Source organism: Grammomys surdaster, unplaced genomic scaffold, assembly GCF_004785775.1.
Source record: "Grammomys surdaster isolate TR1022 unplaced genomic scaffold, NIH_TR_1.0 125216, whole genome shotgun sequence".
In the NCBI taxonomy this organism is placed as follows: Eukaryota; Metazoa; Chordata; class Mammalia; order Rodentia; family Muridae; genus Grammomys; species Grammomys surdaster.
The window spans coordinates 318,921-339,671 of NW_021620106.1; the positions used below are offsets into that span (position 1 = coordinate 318,921).

Below are 20,751 nucleotides of genomic sequence, written 5' to 3' on the forward strand. Positions count from 1 at the left end.
AAAAAAAAAAAGGGGGGGAGGATTATGAATTTTTCTGCCCAAGGATTTGCTTACTGTCCCTATTTATTTTATTAAGTCAGTTAATTATGTGGATTTAGTATAGACTTACAAGTATTTTACCATTTATTTGAGAGTATAAACATATGCATATAAGTCAATACTCCTTTATTGTGATGCCAAAACTGTTCCAGCATTGACCATCAAAAGTTCTTGGGGCCCATCTCTCTCTCTCTCTCTCTCTAGACAGGGTTTTTCTGTGTAGCCCTTGCTTGAACTGAAACTTACTCTTAAAGACCAGGCTGGCCTTGAACTCACAAGAATTCAGCCTGCCTCTGCCTCCTAAGGCATGTATCACCACTGCCTGGCTTTTTTTTTTTTTAATTTGTGCATATATATGTAAGTTTATGTGTTCCAGGTGTGTGTAGGCGCCTGCAGAGGGTCTCCTAGAACTGGAGTTACACATGGTTATCTGCTGCCTGGTGTGGGTGTTGGAATAGAACTCAGGCCATCTTCAAGAACAACAAGCATCTCTAACCACTGAGCCATCCCTCAGCATCTCCACCTCTACCATGAGGCTGAGACATGTATTTCAAACTTTAAAAACCTCTGCCTTATCTGTACGACCAGGGTGAGATCTCCTCAAGGGCTAGCACCTCTAGCTGTCTCCATAGCTGTCATCCTGGTGCACTCTAAAACAACAACAGGGCAGAGGGAAGACAGAGGCTGCAGCTCTCTGGTGGGGATGGGTGTGGCTGCTATGCCCTCCAGCACCCAGGCCTTCAACTCCTTCTCCAGACGCCACAATCTGCCTGTGTGGCCAGTAATGACATCAGCACACAGCAGCTATCCTGGCAAATAGGCTTTGGGAATGAACGCCCATCATCCACTAGATTTGCTGTTGCACAAACACAGGGCAGAAGCTCCTACAGTCACTGTTAGAACGATAAAGATGAAGCTGATCTGAAGAGAACAGATCTGAGATGGAGCCCCGAGCACCTCCTGGTAGTGTAGACGGCATTCTGCCCCTGCCGGGGAGTTAGTTACTGGAGTGAAGACTTGCTTTTAACTTACTCTGCTTTGAGTTAGGTTTTCTTTTTCTTTTCTTTTCTTTTTTTTTTTTTCAGTTTTTCGAGACAGGGTTTCTCTGTGTAGCCCTGGCTGTCCTGAAACTCACTCTGTAGACCAGGCTAGCCTTGAACTCTTGAACTCAGAAATCTGCCTGCCTCTGCCTCCCAAGTGCTGGGATTAAAGGTGTGCGCCACCACCGCCCTGCCTGAGTTAGGTTTTCTACTCCTTATAATTGAAATGGTTCTCACTCTATTGTGGGCTTGTATTTTTATCAGACACAGCAATCTGAGTGTGGTAACTCGCCACTGAGTCCATGAGATTGGCTACTGCACCCAGCTCTGAGTCTCTTCCATCCCGCAGGGGATGGAGCGCATCAGAGACAGAACTAAATAGTTCTCTGACTGTCTAGACCTTAAGCTGCACTGCACACCTGCTCACTGCCACCATCTGAGTCCAGTGAAAGGTTCTGAGGGAAGCCCACAGATACCTCTATCCTGTATACACAGGCCCACTGAGCTCTACCAGTCCAGAAACAGCCATAAATGAGACTTAAGTATCATCAGTTCATATTTAGTAGAACTATATTAGGCAGCTAATGATGGTAAAATATTTATATCATGAAGAACTCATTATGAACCAATGGCTAAGCTGGGACATGGAGGATATTTAATTTAGAGGGGTTTTTTTTTATATATGTGTGTGCCTGTATGAATTTATGTGCACCACATGTGTGAAGATTCTCTGAGGGCCAGAGAGTATCAGGTCTCCTGGAGCTAGAGTTACGGGTGTTTGTGAGCCACCTGATGTGTGCCCAGAGAACTCTTTAACAACTGAGCCATCTCTTTAGCCCACAAGTAGTATCTGCCAGCTTCAGATCACTCATCCTCTGGCGGTCAGAGGCAGAGGCCTGGAACACACAGGTGTGTATTTCTCACTGACACAATGTGTAGCTGTAACACAACCCTCTCACCAGGGTGTCACAGTTCAGCAATAGGAGAATCAAACGCCTAACTAGTGAGCTGGCAATAACCAGGGTGAAGTGGGGAAAGGTGCCATCCTGTGAGAGGTGGGGAAGAGGAGCTCTGTCCCGAGCTTTGCTTTTTCTCAAGAGACTAAGCAAGCTTGGCACCAACTTATGGAGCCACAGCACAAGACATAAGGGACAGGCACACTGTCCTTACATGGTAGGTAAGATCCAAACATGAGCTGGGCAAGCTTCTGAGCTTCAAATAGCAAGTACAGAAGTCACAGTGAGTGAGGTACCAAGTCTCGGCCTTCAACTAGACTTTCTCATATCAATGCTCAGCTCAGAGCTCATCAACTGACAACAGTCCAGTCCAGGCCAGTAGGACTGAGGGAGCAAAGAGGTCTAACCCAGTATTGACCCTCACAGATTAAGTAACTGAAACCCTTAAGTACTTTGGGCTCCAACTTTCCTTCTAGTTTTAAAAAAAAAAAACAAAAACAAAAAACTGTACTTTTAAAACCTCTTAACTGGATTATGAAGATTGAAAAAAATTCCTTATTGATCTGAGAAAATCAGGCTCACTCTGGGAATGCTCTGCTGTTCCCATGACTACCTAGGATCAAAGACTAGACAATCTGTCTCTGCACATGGTGTGTGAATAGGCCGGGTATGAACCTGGGTCCAGCTGGTCACCCCTCGGTTTTCTAGGACACTCACACTTGTGCGTCATTGTTTTCTTTCAACAAAGGTTACTCATTAAGTGTACAACTAGACACTCCCGGTGCCTTTGTCAAGCAGGTGAGCACATGAACTCACTAGTCTGAAGCTGACCACTCTTGCTGTCACTTGCCGAGCCTGCCTCCACCAATCAGCTCTCGGCTTGGGCTCTCCTCAGTGAGGAGCTGAGCACCTACCCACTCTGGCTGTTCACTGGGCTCTCCTTGTTTGTGGTCAGAGTCCACAGGCGGGGGCGAGTAACCCTTCACAGGCGTGGAGAATTCCACGGGTCCCGTTCCAGGCAAGGGGAGCTTCAGTAGCGGGTAGCTGGGGAGAAGGAAAAGGAGAGAGAATAAGGACTTCTGAGAGGCAGGGTCTATGAGACGGTGGTGACACGGGGGCCACTGCAATTCCAAGTGCATCCATCCCCTTTGCCAGAACTGTGTAAAAAGTTCATTTTATTCCCCACAGAATTTCAGAGCTGAAATTCAGATATCTTCGAGATCAGAATTTTCTAACATATTTTAGCCACAAAACCTACAAAGAAGCACAACTAGTATAACAGGCTGGCTGAATGCTTTCTGAGACTTTAGACAAGATGTTAAAAGCAAAATCTTATCAATCAGACATATGATTAAAAAAAAAAAAACTAGGGGAGAGGATACAAATTCTGGTTCAGACAGCTGAGGAACTGCTCTATTTAAAGGGACGGATCATAAAATTGTGCAAGATACCCTGAGGGTGGGGATCACACAGTCCCTGCCGCAGAAGTCAATGGGTCCATCACACGTAAAGAAACTGGCCTCACGTCAGCAAGCTATGAAATACATGTGTATTTTGTTTATTTTGTTTCATGTTTCACTTAAATTTTTTTTTTAATATCCAGAAATAAACTATGTAAGAGGGTGGCAAATTTGAGGCCTTCTTGTGATAAAACACTGAGATGGTACCCTGAAAACAAGACAACAGACAAAAGAGGAAGCAACTTACATGGAGTATGACACATCACATCAGGTGTACAGTCACCATCTACAAACAAATCTGTAACTAATCACCACCTAGATCAAGCTACAGAAATGTCCAGACCCTCAGAAGACACCCCTGAGCACATGCCATCAACACCCCCCCTCGGCAGACAGTCCCTCCCACTACAGAGTCATTTTGCTTTTCCTTTGTTTTTGGTGCTGAGACTCGTACTTCTATGTGTATGTCCTACCATGCAGCCACACACCAACCACAGTTTTCTCTCTTTTACATCCGTTTGCTTATCTGTGTAGGGTGCACCTTCCAGGCATGTGTGGAGGTCAGAGGACAGCTTGCAGAAGCTGGTTCTTTCATCCCTTGTTCTATGTGGATTCTAGGGATTGACCTCAAGCTGTCAGGCTTAGCAGCAAACACTCTTTACCCACTGAGCTGTCTTGCCAGCCCAGCTTTGCCTATTTTTGAGCATAATATAAAAATAAGTTATGCCGGGCGGTGGCGGCGCACGCCTTTAATCCCAGCACTTGGGAGGCAGAGGCAGGCGGATTTCTGAGTTCGAGGCCAGCCTGGTCTACAGAGTGAGTTCCAGGACAGCCAGGGCTACACAGAGAAACCCTGTCTCGAAACAACAAAACAAAACAAAAGCTATCCACCCTGTTTATGTGCTTTACTGTAAGTGGTTCAGTAAGTATCTGTTATATATGTAAGTATCTGTTATATATGTAAGTATCTGTTGTATTCATCGTTAGTACATGCAGAGCCACTCGTTCTTTGTTTTTGTTTTTTTTGAGACAGGGTTTCGCTGTGTAGCCCTGACTATCGTGGAACTCTCTGTGTAGACCAGGCTGGCTGCAAACTCAGAGATCCCCCTGCCTCTGCCTCCCGAGTGCTGGGATTAAAGCATGTGCCACCACTGCCCAGCAGTGAGCCACTCATTTTTACGGACACATATTAGACTGGAGATGTCACTCAGTAGTAGAGTGCTTGCTAGCATGCCTAAGCCTTGTGTTAAACCCCTAGCATGACAATAAAGGCCCTGACATCACGGGCATGGAGTATCCCACTGAATGAATAATTATAGTACACATGTCTGCTTCCCTGGCAAGGGACACTTGGCTGTTTCTAGTTGAAGTGATTGAGAATAAGGCTGTGAAGACTGGAGAGACGGCTCAGCAGTAAGAACGTTCTCTGCTTTCCCAGACGGTCTGAGCTCAGTCCCTGGCACTTATCGGCTCACATTTATCTGTAACTTCAACTCCAGGGGATTTCCTGGCTTCCTTTGGCACTCAAACACGTGGCAATCACTCGGGCAGACAAACATATAAATATAAAAATTTTGTAAATAAAAAAAAAATCTAGAGGTAATCTTGCTTACCACAGCTTCCAAGGAAGGAAGGAAGGAAAGAAGGAAGGAAAGAAGGAAGGAAGGTGATTATAATTATTATTTGTTTTGAGACTCAATCTTCCTATGAAGTCCAACCTGGCCTTAAACCCACATCCTTAGCCTCCTAGATGCTGGGATTTATAGGTGTGTAGCACCGTGCATGCCTAGATAGGTGGTTTGGGTTGTTTTATGTGATGCTGATGTTGTCTGTAGCTCTTGAGTTTTGGTTTACACGCATGTATTTTTCTATCTGCCTTTAATTTTTAGGCCTCGTAGGCAGAAGCCCAAGGGAGAAGGCAAATAATAATAATAATAATAATAATGGAACCTCTTGGGCTGGAGAGATGGCTCAGCGGTTAAGAGCACTGACTGCTCTTCCAGAGGTCCTGAGTTCAAATCCCAGCAACCACATGGCGGCTCACAGCCACCCATAATGAGATTCGATGCCCTCTTCTGGTGTGTCTGAAGACAGCTACAGTGTACTCATAAATAAAATAAATAAATCTTTAAAAAAAAATAATGGAACCTCTTATATGAGGCTTAATATGTGCTAGAAACCATTTTTTAAAGATTTATTTCTATTTTATGCACATGTGTATTTTGCTAACATGTATGTCTATACACCACATGCAAACAGTACCTACAGAAGCCAGAAGAGGCCACTAGATTCCCTGGAACTGGAGTTACATATGGTAGTTAGCGGCCATGTGCGTGTGGGAACCAAACCTTTGTCCTCTGGAAGAGCAGAAAGTTCTTCTAATTGCTGAGCCATCTCTCCAGCCCTGTGCCAGAACTATTCTAAGCATTTAAAGTGTATTAGCTATAAAAATACTTCTCTGTAGGAGGCAAGCGCCACAATCTATAATAAAAATGGAAGTCTCCATTTATAGAGAAGACCAAGAATGATTAAGTTATCATTCAGCTACCAACCAATTCCAAACCAAGTAGTGAGCTTCACAATGATACAGTATTTAAATGGAACTATAAACAAAGACAACATGAAAGCACATTTGGGGGTGAGTGTGATACCACATGTTTGTAATCCCAGTACTTGGGAAGCAGTAGGAAGCAAGATCATAAATTTGAGGCCAGCCTAGGCCACATAGTAAGTTCCAAGACAGCTCAGGATGCATAGAACACCCTGTGTCAAAGAGACTGAAGAGGAGGACATAAAGATCTGTTTTCCTCTCTAGCTGCTACGCTACAATCCAAGACATGCCTAACCAGGAGTGTGTGACTGGCAAGAGTGGAGTTTCCTTGGCAGAGAAATCTGTAGTTTGCTTCTGCCTCCTTTCTGGACATGGCTTCCTGATTGCTCAGCCCTGGCAGCTGTGTCACCACTAACAGGCAACCAGCCTGGTTGTTTTCTCAGTAGTCCTTCTTTCAACAAATATTTGAGCATGAACTCAGGGCCAGACATTGCGCAAGGCCCAGAGATGCACAAGACAGACAAGATCTCTGCTCTCAAAATTTACATTGCAGTTGGAGAACAAAAACAGGCCAGGTGGGCTTTAGACGGCATTAGGCAAGAGGGAAGGAGACTCACTCAGGAAGTAGGGAAGACCTCAAGCCACACCTGAGGGTTTATGTGCAGATTCAGAACTGAGAATTAGGGCCAGGTTACTCCATGCTACAGACTTCCCTGACAACTTCCTGTTAATTTGATTTCTACACTCATCATTGTTCCCGTCTGTCACCTAACCACCACAGTCCTTTAGGCCACCACTCTCATGGTCGCCTTAAACTCAAGGGCCATCCTTCCAGAGGTACCTTAATCTATTAGTCTGTGCATCTGTCAGCTTCTCGTGGGCACCTGGGCAGTCAGGATGCCCCAATGCCTTGTCCCGCTGTTAAGCACATGCTCTGCCACTGCCTGTAGGTCCCCAGAAACAGGTTTTCCAAACACTGTTTCCTTTCAGCTCTGGGCATTTTCCTACCAGTATAGGTTGACAGGGCTCACCCAGGAAGAACTGAGACCCAAGAAAGACCTGCTTACAGTATATTGTATTTTGGTGTGTTGTAAATTTTTTTTTCTTGATTTTTGAGATAGGGTTTCTCTGTGTAGCCCTGACTGTCCTGGGATTCACTCTGTAGACTAGACTGACCTCAAACTCAAGGAGATCTGCCTGTCACTACCTCCTGAGTTCTGGGGTTAAAGGTGTGCAATACCACCTCCAGGCTATCTTGTAAGATTTTAAGCCTCTGTTTTTGTTTGGCAGTGTGTTGTAATTTTTATTTGCATCATCTCAACTTCTCATATTTCATCTTCATATTATTTTCATATTCTCTAGCTTCTCATTTCTTTGATCCAATAGTTTTAATTTCTACAGATTTGTGAAGTCTCTTGTTTTCTTTCTGTTGCTGATCTTACTTTGGTTTATTTCCACTGTAATCAAAAAGGAACTTTTTACATTATCCAGCTGAAACAAAGGACAGCTTCAGGTGGGCTTCCCCTATATAACCACAGTGCTGAATATTAAACTTTGAGCCTTGATCAGAAAAAAAGGGGGTGGGGGGAGACTTTTTGTTTGTAACTTTAAAGCTTCACATCTGTCTGCAGCCTCCACCCGGTCCGCCCGCTCCGCCCGCTCCGCCCGCTCCGCCTGTGCGCTCAGCAATGGTGCGCTCTGCGGCTGCGGGCGGAGGGCTCTGTGTATGCTTATTGCTCTAACAGTTGCATTCAGCCTGTTTCCTTAATGACCTTAGCTGGTTGTTGCTTTTTATGTTTTGAGGCGTTTTGCTTGTTTATTTTGAGGTAAATATCATGTAGCCTAGGCTGACCTTGAACTTCTTGAACACAGTTGAGGCTGCCAAACTCTTGATCCTCCTATGTCGTGTCCATTGTTGAAGTAGATTGCAATCACCACCATTACTGTAACTGGTCTGTCTGGGGATTCTGTGGTCAGTTGTGCATGCTTACTGCTATTAGATCTTCCTTTATAGAACGATTATCACCTTTATGTCCCTTGCCTTTTATAACTTTGACGTTTACTGTATGAGAATAATAAAGCCTTTCTGGCTCTCCTTCGGATACTATTTGGTGTAACATCTCTTTCTAGCAGAGCATTTTCTATCTCTTTGTGATCTTATATTTAAACTATAGTGCCTATCTATATGGTAATTTATTTTTATTTTAAAATTTTCAAGATTTTATTTATTTTTATTTTATGTATGAATGTTTGCCTGAACATATACTTTGCTTGTATTTCTGTGCACCACAGGTGAGTGCTGGGAATTGAACCCAGGTCCTCTGGAAAAGCAGCCAGTGCTCTTAACCACTGAGCCATCTCTCCAGCCTCAGGGAATTTATTTTTATCTTATGCATATGGTGTTTTGCCTGCATGCATGTCTACACAGCACATATGTGCAGTGTTTATGAAGGCCAGAAGAGAAGAGGATGTTAGACACCCTAGAACCGGACCTACAGACAGTTGTGAGCTGCCACATGGGTGCTGGGAATTAAACCTTTGTCCTCTGCAAGGGCAGCCAGTGCTCTACACCACCGAGCCATTGCTCCAGCCCCTATTTCGTTGCCTAAAGCGTCCTGTAGAAGGCATTCAGATAGCTCTTGTTTAATCTACCAGCCTCTCCTCTTTACTAAAATTGATTTTCCTTTTTAAATTATTTTTATTCTATGTACAATGGTGGGTTGTTTGTTTGTTTGTTTTTGTCGTTGTTGTTTTGTTTGTTTGTTTTGTTTGTTTTGATTTTTCGAGACAGGGTTTCTCTGTGTAGCCCTGGCTGTCCTGGAACTTACTCTGTAGACCAGGCTGGCTCAAATTCAGAAATCCGCCTGCCTCTGCCTCCCAAGTGCTGGGATTAAAGGCGTGTGCCACCACTGCCTGGCGTACATTGGTGTTTTGTCTGTGCCAAATCCCCTAAAGATGTGAAGATGCCAGATCCCCTAAAACTGAAGTTACAAATGGTTGTTGGCTGCCGTATATTTTCTATATATTATTTGGTTTCTGTTCCTTAATTCTTCCATTACTAACTTTTGCCTTAAAAATTATTTAGCTGCACAGTGCTGGCACACACCTTTAATCTCAGCACTGGGGAGGCAAAGGCAGGTGAATCTGAGTTCAAGGCCAGCCTGGTCTACAGAGTGAGTTACAGCCAGGCCTATTATTTGGAGAAAACTTTCCTTGAGAAAATATCATTTAGTCACTGACTTTCAGGTGAGCCGTGTTGCTTCCCTGCTCTCCTTTTCTATAGATGTTTATGTGGGCTGAGGGGGCTGAGAAAGGGTCTCACAGCCTAAGCTGGCCTCAAAATTCCTGCAGAGCTGAGGATGGTATTGAAATTTTCCCAAGATTTACTTTTATTTTATGTGTCTGGGTTTTATGCTTGTATATAAATCTGTATGGTATGTGTGTACATGTCAGAAGAGCTGATAAGAGGGCATCTGGTCTTTCTATAACTGAATTACAGACAACGGTTAGCTGCCAACACGGGTCCTCTATAAGAGCAATTGCTTTTAAGCACTGACCCATCTCTTCAAAACCTGGTGTTGCATTCTTGATCCTCCTATCTCCACCTCCTGAGTGTAGGATTCTGGGTATATACCACTATATCTGCTCAGACAGGTTTTAGTTTTTGTGGACTGGAGCTTGAACTTAGTGCCTCACACATGTGAGTGCTCGCCGCTGAGCAACGTCCTCCACGCTCCGTCTGTTTACAAGTTATTGGGAGTCACCCTAGGGACTTACAATTGACGTTTAAATATATAATGGCCTACTCTGAATGGTGTTTTACAACTTTACATTTATTTGTGTGTGTGTGTGTGTGTGTGTGCGCACCCCTCACTGCGTGTGTATATGTAGGTACAGGTCAGAGGACAATTTCTAGGAAGTGGCTCTTTTTTCTACCACGTGGGTCATGGGCATTAAACTCAGGATATTAGACTTGGTGACACATACCACTACCTGTGGAGTCAATTTGCCAGCCCAGAATAATGTTTGTTTGTTTGTTTGTTTGTTTGTTTGTTTGTTTTTAAAGACAGGCTCTCTCTATAGAGCTAGACTCAAACTCACAGAGCTCTGCTTGCTTCTGCCTCCCAAGTGCTGGGACTGAAAGACTATATCCTACACCCAGCTGAGAATAAAACAGGGATTCAACAGCATATATGGCAATCCTAAGAAAATATCAGCTGACTTAAAGGTGAAATAACTGAAATCACCACTCACTCAGCTTTTGTTTATCTAAAGAAATGTACTAGTTTCTCCTTCACTGTTATCATGGCAGTATTGAACCTAGGGCCCTGCACAAAGCAGGAGAGGGCTTTAGCAATAAGCTATATTCTCAGCCCTCTTTTTTTTTTTTTGTTTTTGTTTTTTGAGACAGGGTTTCTCTGTGTAGCCCTGGCTGTCCTGGAACTCACTCTGTAGACCAGGCTGGCCTCGAACTCAGAAATCCACCTGCCTCTGCCTCCCAAGTGCTGGGATTAAAGGTGTGCGCCACTACCGCCCGGCTCTCAGCCCTCTTTTTACCTTTTATTTTGAAACAGGGTCTCAGTAAGTTTCCCAGGCTAGCCTTGAACTTTTGATACTCTATGCATATCTAGGCATACACTGCCATGGCCAACTAGACTCCCTGATTGTAGCCCTCAAACCATTTCCTTGTATATAAGCAGTTTTGGACTAAAGTTCAGACTCCTCTTGTGTAGCTTACAGGGCCCTATTAGTACCAGAATCCCTCTCTTACTCAGTCCTGACTGATAGATACCCTGCACCCCTGTGGGCCACATGCTTCTGCTGCTATCCCTGTATAGCCTACATCTGGCCACAGAAGATATCTGTTCTTTCTGGTATGCTGGCCCAACTTTCAACAGCCACTACTTGCCCCTCTTTGCCTGAAAATGTTCTGCTGCTGCTAGAGGGGCTTGTCTCCTCGGTGAGCCTCAGTACTCAGGCCATGAGTACTGGAGGTCAGTGCTAACTGGATACAGCTCCCACTCAATGGCTAACGCTGCTGCTTAAAGACTAGGAGTTGGAAGAGTACAGCCCAGAAGCCAAATCTAGCGATGGCCTATTTTTATTTGGTTTTTGGTGTTCTGTGCATACTAGGCACAAACTACCATGGCCTGCTTTTTTTTTTCAGTCTGTCAATTAAGAATTTTTTAAGGGGGCTGGAGAGATGGCTCAGCGGTTAAGAGCACTGACTGCTCTTCCAGAGGTCCTGAGTTCAAATCCCAGCAACCACATGGTGGCTCACAACCATCCATAATGAGATTGGATGCCCTCTTCTGGTGTGTCCGAAGGCAGTGACAGTGTAACATTGTACTCATAAATAAAATAAATAAATAAATAAATCTTTAAAAAAAAAAAAAGAATTTTTTAAAAGTATTTTCTCATATTTTTAAAGGGTTATATAAAACAAACAAATAGCAATTAAAAAAAACAACAACAAGGTAATATAACAGATGGGTGTACTGAAAAGCTTAAAATCTTTCATATCTGACCCTTTATGGAATATAGAATTCCTAGCTGGGCCCCCAGGGAGAGTGCTGTGAGGTCTGTTTACAGTGCCCCAGCGCTCAGGGTGAGAAGCTGCTGGATGACAGGCCTCCCTGCTATCTCCGGCTCGTGCTCATCTCATCTTGTATATAACTTACTCAAGCTCGAAGGCTTGTCTCAGAGGAAGCCCAACCTAAAACTTCTGTTTTATAAATGAAGACAGGTAGAACAGTGAGGTACATTGTGGCCTTGAAGTGCAGGGTCAGGTCTCAGCCACCAGCTACCCTGTCCCTTGAATCCCAGAACCCACTTCCTCCCTGCCCAGGTGCTGTATCTGCTGTGACACTCTGGCAGAAGACTGAGTACAAAAGCAAGGCAGAGTGGGCACAGGGGTGTCTCCAGGACAGCAGCCCACATAGACATTCTAGCCTGTTCCCTGCTCCCAATCAAGTGTATTCTAATATTGCCCGTGGTATTTTCCTCCTGCTTTTTGAATAAGCATCCCTGCATTTTCACGTAAGAGTGAGACCGTCAACCACACAGACTGCCTAGCTCCCCACTCTTCCCGTTCTCACTCTCCAGTTATCTCTGCTGAGATTAGGAGACACTGGAGACACCGAAGCCAAGAAATGATCAAAGAAGATGTCACATGAGACACCTTCCTAGAGATAACAAAGGTGGGAGATCCAGATTCTCATTCTGTTGTTTTTTTTTTTGTTTGTTTTGTTTTGTTTTTCTTTGTTTTTCAAGTCAGGGTTTCTCTATGTAGTCCTGACTATCCTGTAACTTAACTCTGTAGACCAGGCTGGCCTTGAACAAGAGATCTACCTGCCTCTGCCTCCCAAGTACTAGGATTAAGGTTGTGTGGCACCAATTCTCAGCTATCTATTTTTTTTAATTAATTAATCTTTTGTACAGGTGTTTTGCCTGCATATGTGTTTGTGCAGTGCTTGGGTGTCTGGTGCTCACAGAACAGGCCTGAGGAGCCCCCGCAGCTGGAGTCACAGATGGTTGTGAGCAGCCATGGGAGTGATAGGAATCAGACCTGGGTCCTGGGGAAGAGCAGCAAGTGCTCGTAAGTGCTGAGCCATCTCTCCAGCCTTTTGCTTTTGTTTATGAGACAAGGTCTCACTGAACAGCCCTGGCTGGCCTGGAACTTGCTATGCAGAGCAGGTTGGCCTTGAACTACCCACCTCTGCCTCCTAAGCACTGTGACTACAAGTGTGACCCAAAACCCAGCTCACGGACTCATCCCCTACTTCCCACGGTTGAAACAAACAAAGCTAGGAGAGTTGGGAAGTAAAGAGATCAAGGGTTTTCCTCCTACTTTACCTTTCTTCTTGAGTAAACTGTGAGCAATAAAGCAGTCTGTGATTTCCTACAAGCTTTGGGGAGTTGTGTGCTGTTGGTTTTTTGTGTTTGTTTTTTAACAGGGGCTGTTTGTAAGACCAGAAGAGGAGTTCTTGCTTTGAATGTTCAACTGGCCGGTATCATGGAACAGGTCTAAGGAGCTGGCCGCTGGGCCCCTCCAGAGTTCAGGCTTTAGAGCAGAGGTTAGTGTGCTTTGAAACTTTGATCTCAGCCACTCTGGCTGACCTAACCGCAAGCACAGACAGACTTAAGTTACTCTGATTTTCTTTTCTTATTATGAAAAGAACATATAAATATCTAAGCAGACAAAGAGGCAAGCTGTTACATAGGCCACTTTGTGACCCCAAAGGTAATCATAGAACAACCTGAAGTGTCGACAGAAAGGGACAAAACTGTTGAGAAGACAGGCCACTACAGCTGAGATTCCCAGCTGAAGGTACCAGTCACTCTCCTGAAAGGAAAAGCAAGAGGGAAAGGGATCAAATCTGTTCTTAAATTCCTGCAAGACTGCCATCCTCAAGAGGTTTAGCACACCTTCATCGTGATACCAACCTCTGAGCTGGGTTCTACGTCCTGTACCCTTGTCCTGTCCTCACAGTGTACGGCCCCCTCCCGTCAACACACACACCAGGGAAGGTCTAAGGCATAGTCACCCTCGGTGCTGGGCCATCCCCTTGGGTAGTAGCCTAACCTCTAGGAAATATAAATACAACTTTTGCTACAATATCTATTTGCTACAAGTTTCATCAGATTTTCCCAGGGGAGGGAGTTAGCAGTTACTACACTTAGGTACCAGGCAGGAGAGACTTTACCAAAATCCACTTACAAGGCTCAGCACTAAGGCTATTTGAAGGAGTATCCTCAGCTTTCAATCACTGACACCTCAGCATCAACTTAGAAAAGAAAATCAGACCCCTGGTGCTGTCTGAGGAGCCTGACTCCTGTATACACAGCCTCTCAATCCCTGATTCTTCAGCCTGATGGGCAGAAAGGTACATTCGTAAGCCCTCATTGGTCACCACCTCAAGTCCTGCTCTGTGCCTTAGAGGGGACGCGGTGATGAACTGGGGTAAACACAGCTGCATGGCTATAGCTCAGGTAGCTACTGGATCTCAGTAGGGAGAGTAAGTGCAGAGGTCCTTTGGGTCTTAACAAACCTCATCTAAGGGATAAAGAGCAGCAGTTAAATGGAACCTGACTATCTAACACAATTACTAAAGCTGGCTGCTATCCATGCTTTGCTTCCTCTAGCACCTCACAGTGTACAACAGAAAAAAATTCCCAGCATAGAAAATGGCATTGGGTTGTATGCCCAGGTCCAAGATCTCAATGAGCTCCTGTCAGGGAGAAGGGAAAGAAGTAAGGGCATCTCTACGTCATGGCTCAGACAAAGCAGACTATCTCCAAATCCCTACATGGTAAAGCACTCAGGAAACAATGACCACAAAAGCCACTCCCTGGAGTGCACCCTATACTATACGGATGAAGAAACCATAGTTCTACAGGCTTGACAGTGTGTCACTCTGTAAAATCAGACACCACTTCCAGTCCACTGAACTTCTGAATCTCAAACTCTCTCCCAGTATCGGTGTAAGAAATTGTGCAGGGCCGGGCGGTGGTGGCGCACGCCTTTAATCCCAGCACTTGGGAGGCAGAGGCAGGTGGATTTCTGAGTTTGAGAGTTCGAGGCTAGCCTGGTCTACAGAGTGAGTTCCAGGACAGCCAGGGCTACACAGAGAAACCTTGTCTTGAAAAACCAAAAAAAAAAAAAAAAAAAAAAAGAAATTGTGCAGGACTTCAAAACAGATCTGTGCTTCCAGAGTAGAGATCCTAGCACTTAAAAGAAGGTCTATCTGGTTAGCCTTTTGAAGGTACCAGCCCGTGTGCTATTCATGCCAAATGTGTTAAGATGCCAAAAGACATTCAGTTAAGGCTGCTGAGATGGCTCAGTGGGCATGGCACCTGCTGACAAGATGGACTTGATTCCATCTTTCAGGCCTACATGCTGCATACAGAGTTTTCTCCTGACTTCTACACAAGCACACAAACTGAATAAATAAGAATGTAAAGAAGACTTTTTAAAGATACCCCAGTAGCTTGCACTATAAATGGAGAAACTGCTTAAGTTCATCCTCAAAAAATATTTCTGGGGGGCTTAGTGTGGTGGCACACACCTTTAATCTCTATACTAGGGAGGCAGGGGTTCCAGGCTAGTCTGGTCCTCGTAGAGTTCAGGTACATACAAACAGAAATAACTTAGTGTTTCCTGGTGTGTAGTCCCCAGGCTTGGAAACCTGTCACAGCAGTGAATTTTTAGGCTCACCAAAAACCTCATCAATGAAAGCCCCATGCTTAGCCTACCTTCCTATGGTTCTGACAGTGCCCCATGTCTGAGAACCTGCCTTATCCTACAAGATTCCATACAATTCTGATACTACCGTATGTCTCAAAACCTGCCTGACCCTCTAAACAAGACCTGGAGAAGTACAACACTAAAGAGGTCAGTTAACAGAGAATTTTGATTTTTTGCTTGTTTTTTTAAATAGCCAGTACTCCTCACAGTACTCCGAATTCATCATGCAGCATGTGTTACTATAAGTATTTTATAATATGCGATACAGTTTGGTAGATTTTAAACACCAATGTACTCTGAGCCAGAATGAAGAGAGGCAGGCAACAGAGGCAGTGGCATGGACCAGGCACATCACTAAACTTGCACTCACTTTGTGGAATGAAGAGGTAACTGAACTGTTTCCTAAGTATTGAGAGGACAAACGAGAAATTGAATTATATTCTTGACTTAATATAATTAAGGGAGGAAGCCCTCAATGAATGATACTCATCTTTCTTACTGTAAATTAGAGAAAAGTCTGGGAACATTTATAACAGGAGGGTCAGCCGGGCAGTGGTGTCACATGCCTTTAATCCCAGCATTCGGGAGGCAGAGGCAGGCGGATTTCTGAGTTCAAAGCCAGCCTGGTTTACAGAGTAAGTTCCAGGACAGGACTACACAGAGAAACCCTGTCTCAAAAACCACACACACACACACACACACACACACACACACACACACACAAAGAAAACAGGAGGATCAGTCTTGAGCCAGACTTATAGCATAACATTGTATAAAGTGAAGCTGGAAATTTTTTTTTTCATGCTAGGAATTGAACCTAAAGCTTTGGGCACACCAGACAAAGTTCTACCACTGAGCCATACCTAAGCTTGCAAAATACATTTTTTTCTAGAGAAAGCGATATTAAGCTGGGTTCTTTACATGGCTGAAAATGTCTTATGGTTCAAAAGGCCATGCTACACCAAGCCCCTCATTTTACAAAGTCACAATCAGGCTTCTACGAGGCCTGTAAAGACAGGCAAGAAACACAAGCACCCATGGCTTTTACTACAGACCTCATAACAAAGCAGGCCCCAAGAAGCAACAAGGGATCAGAAGATGCGAAATGACAAGAGAAGCAAGCCTGTCAAGCCAGCCTGTAGAAGGTGTCCACAGAGCTGTTCAAACAAACGCACGTTGCCTTGCAGTACTCAGACTCTTGCTATGAGCTAACACTAAAGGGAAATGCCTTTGAACTCTCTACTGTGCAGCTCCAGTGAGTATCCTTATTAAGTCCCCACTACATAAAGATACTCAGTGTCCAAGACCTCCTTCAATAGTGAAATCTATTGTCACACCACACTGTTCTAGCACGTAAGGGGCAAACTGGAAACATACCAGCAGGCTAAGATGCAGAGTCCTGTGAAGAGGATGATGGGAATGGGATAGGATGCACAGAGCAGCCCATGGTTGTAGAAGGCCTGAGATATCTTCTCACGAAGCCTTTCAGTCAGGGTCATCCTCAGCTAAGTCACCTTGTTGCCATCCCGGAGAGTGACCATGGATCAGCCCGGAAGATGCTGGATACCAATGACAATAGACATCATCTGCAGGTACCTAACCAAAAAGGAGAAAAGTAAAGTAATATTAAGTACTTAGAGGTTGGAGAGATGGCTCAGCAGTTAAGAGCACTGGTTGCTCTTCCAGAGGACCCAGGGTCAATTCCCAGACCCTCATGGAAGCTCACTCCAATTCTAGGGGATCCAAGGCCCTCACACAGACATGCATGCAAGCAAAATGCCAATGCACATAAAAAAAAACCTAAGTACTTGGTTCTATACACCAGGACTGTTAGGGTGAGGGGGCAGTTATGTGCCTAGAGACTGCTTTCAGAATATGTAGGGTCTGGAGATGTAAGTCCCAATATAGGTGCATGCACACGCACAGCCTTGGTACCTTTGTAAGTGACTCTGGACTGCTCTCTTGACCTAGAGCTCTAGGACTTAGCTCTTTTTGGTACTAAAGGAAAAGAGGTCATGGTAAAAAAAACTGCAAGTTCCTCATTTATACTGCAGTGAGAACAGAAGCTAAGTGTTAAAAAGAAAAGTAAGGGTTAATGTAGCAAGGTCTGGAACACTGAGGAACTTAAGTAAGTGGACTTATAGTTGGGTATAAGATAAGCAATCCAGACAGATAAGAGATGGGGCTCTCACCAGCTTTCCACCTCAACCCCTGGAGCAATTGAGAAATATATGTAAAACACCATTATCCTTTCAAATGTCTTGTTTCTAATGCAGCTAATCATAAAAACAAACCATATTTTAAGTATGGATGGCTTCTAAGAAGAAGCTTCTGCCCAGAAGATCACCTCAGAGCACCCCATAGACAAGGAGATAGACATGAGTCAACCAAGAAAGACTGCAGCTCCAAATGGCTGGGGTAAGAAGCAACACTCTGCCGTCCATTAGATGTGAATGCACAGCTCAGTTTAATTAACAGCACTTGAGGTTCCTGCAAGGTTGGAGGGTAGTAACACAGGCTAAGTGACTAACAGCAAGTAGTCAACATGAGTAACTGACAGAGCTGCTGATGGACAGAGAGGGGCTTCAGTCACTCTGACTAAGAGCAGCACATGTACAGTGACTGCATACCTATCTCCCGGGTCAGGCTAGGGGGACACTCGTGGATCCTGTGGAACCCCCATTGGCTCCCACAGTAATCCAGAGACTACTGAGAACAGTAGTCCCCTTGGTCTTCATGTAGTCTTCCCCACAGCTCTGTAAAACCTCTCCACTATGAAGTTCAGTGGCTTCTTCCTCTCTTGAAAAACCTTTCCTCTTTCAGGAGTTTCTATCGCTTTTCCTTAATTTCTCATATTTCTTAAATTTCTTACTTTTCTGTAATACTTGTTAATAAAGCTTGTTTCTAGTTTGCAAACTCCCCTAAGAGTTTGTCTCTTTAATTTTCTTTCTTTTTTTTTTTTTTGGTTTTTGTTGTTGTTGTTGTTTTTTCGAGACAGGGTTTCTCTGTGTAGCCCTGGCTGTCCTGGAACTCACTCTGTAGACCAGGCTAGCCTTGAACTCTCGAACTCAGAAATCCGCCTGCCTCTGCCTCCCAAGTGCTGGGATTAAAGGCGTGCGCCACCACCGCCCAGCTTGTCTCTTTAATTTTCAACAGCATGAAACAACAAACTTGGAGCAACTGTTTCAAGTAGACCTTTAAAATGGCTGAGTGTCCAGCATCATAGGTCACTGGGTCACAAACAACATGGCTGTGAGGTCCTGTGGCTCTCTCTCAGACACTGAATCACCCCCAGTCTAACCAAACAAACCTGAGAACTTCCCGTCTACCTCAGTTCTCAATTCTCTAATGTTTTCCATATTAGGATATTTGTTTTGTCTTTTCAGGCGTTAAGTATTAAACCCAGGGCCTCACAAATGCTCAGCAAATGCTACCCATGACCCACACATCCCAGGCTCATAATAGGCATTGGGAAAAGACCACTCCCCAAGGGCATATGCAAGCATGCCTATATAACAGACAGCACCTTCAGCTCCTCTGCCAAATGGGTGTACTGAACATCCTCCCTGTCCTCTTCTGTGTACAGGCCAGACTGAGAGAAAGCCTTAGTAAAACCTTGGCAAAGAAATGCACACCCTCAAAACACATTCCTGAACAGATTACTAATAAAGACTGTTCAGTAGGAGCTGTCCTCAACATAAAACACCAAAAGCTTAGGACCCTGAAATAACAGTCATCAAACTAAACTTACGCAAAGGCAGTAGTACTGCCTTGCAGTCTCTGTTCTCAGTTCCACAGTTGCTCCTACGAGCTGAAAGCAGTTAAATCCTACTGTCCCTGCCTGCTGTCAGCTGTCTCCTTTTAAAGTAACAACAGCCCACTGGAACTTACAGGCTCCTACTGGGTCCACGGGGCCTGCTTATCAGTCAAAGTCCACCACCTTGACTCAGGCTATACCAGCTGAGCCTCGCTCTGTGGACACTGGCTTCTGAACAAAATGGAGGAGGAACTGCCATTACTGGTGGTTCGTATTCAATGCACAGAGATAGATCGTTGCTCCCAAGGTCCCCAGGCTGTTTTGGCTTCAGTCCTTTCTGAAGACTGGCTCATCCACTTTTTTTCCAGTCTATAAGCCACCCCATAGCCTTCCAATAAGTCTTTTTTTCTTGTCCTAAGTTAGTTTAAGTTAATCTGCTATTTGCTACTAATTTTAAACCAATCAAAATAGAAAATTCTTACAGAAAGCCAAAGCATCTAGAATTCTCTTCTTAGTATAGTTCTCTAGTGGGTTTTAAGTTCAAGTTCACTTCTGTTCCATGTTGCTGTTTCCTTGGTCTGTGCTATTGGAAACTTGCTCAGACATGTGTCTGGGCTTGATTAAGCTTCCTGATGACAACCCAGGCTATAAAGATGACTCCTCAAGTGCCATAACCAGAAATCAGAAACAAAAGGAGTCATATTGTAACTATTTCACAAGTCAAAAGGAATGGCTACCACTCCTTCTACCATCCTGGAAGCACTAGACTTAAGGTAGTCTAGGAACTTGCTCTGATAGACCAGGCCAGTTCGGTTTACTTCAGAGAAGTATCCATCTCAGAAATGGAACTCAGAGATCTATCTGCCTCTGTCTCCTGGATTAAAAGTTTGTGCCACCACGCCCAGCTTTTTTCTTTTTTCTTTTTTCTTTTTATTTTTTTTTCTTTCTCTAAGGAGGTAACAAGAAGTCTTTTAGGTCTCTTTATTTGTGAGTGAACTGAGGCAGCAGGTGAGTGTTGCTGATACAAGAAAAAAGAGCTCACAAGAGCTCCACTATTCACGTGGCTCTCCCTCAAAAGACAGGCAGGCACTGAAGTCTCCAGCAAAGGACCTGTTCAAAGTGGAGCACAAACAGGGACCCTGAGGAAGCAACTTCTTGCTCCAGCATCCCTCTACCTTCCCCCCAGCCCCAAAGGCAAAGCAAACACAAAGAAGTACACCTGTCAGAGACACACTAGCAAGAGGTTCCCTGGAGACAGGCTACCTTAACTAGCTGCACAAATCTCTTCCCTTAAATACTGTCCAATATCAAACTCTCCCAGATATTCTATTTCTACTCTTTGTCTCCTTCTATGGCCTCTCTTCTGCACACATCAGCCACCCAGGAAAGGGACCTGCCTCTGTAGTGCAGCTCTTAGATTAATAAGAGATAAACACTAAAGCTAACATTCCCTTCCATTCTGTAGCCAATACAAGTTTCACAGATATCACTTACTGTAACTGTTAATTTTCAGAGCACCTGAAAAACAAATCCAAATTTTAGCTCATGGCACAGTTCACCTACCTGAACCTAGGAAGAGGAGATACTATCCATCTCTATTACTCAGCAGAATTTTAACACAAAGCTATTCCAAAGCAAAATTTACCCAACCTGAACCAATAACCTGTTTTTCCTACATTGCCCCAGAGTTACAGGTTGCTT

The 20,751-nt window shown here is 44.4% G+C and overlaps 1 protein-coding gene across 1 annotated transcript in view; it reads right to left on the bottom strand.

The window, feature by feature from the left end:
- The window catches only part of Scap (SREBF chaperone), a 60,499-nt gene that overhangs the window by 20,298 nt on the left and 19,450 nt on the right, over positions 1-20,751 (bottom strand). Inside the window, exons 2-3 of the mRNA XM_028785394.1 lie at positions 16,671-16,889; positions 2,950-3,079 (exon numbers count right to left, since the gene is read on the bottom strand). Of these exons, the coding sequence (XP_028641227.1) occupies positions 2,950-3,079; positions 16,671-16,792 (252 nt within the window). The 5' untranslated portion in view covers positions 16,793-16,889. The remainder of the gene's footprint in view (positions 1-2,949; positions 3,080-16,670; positions 16,890-20,751) is intronic.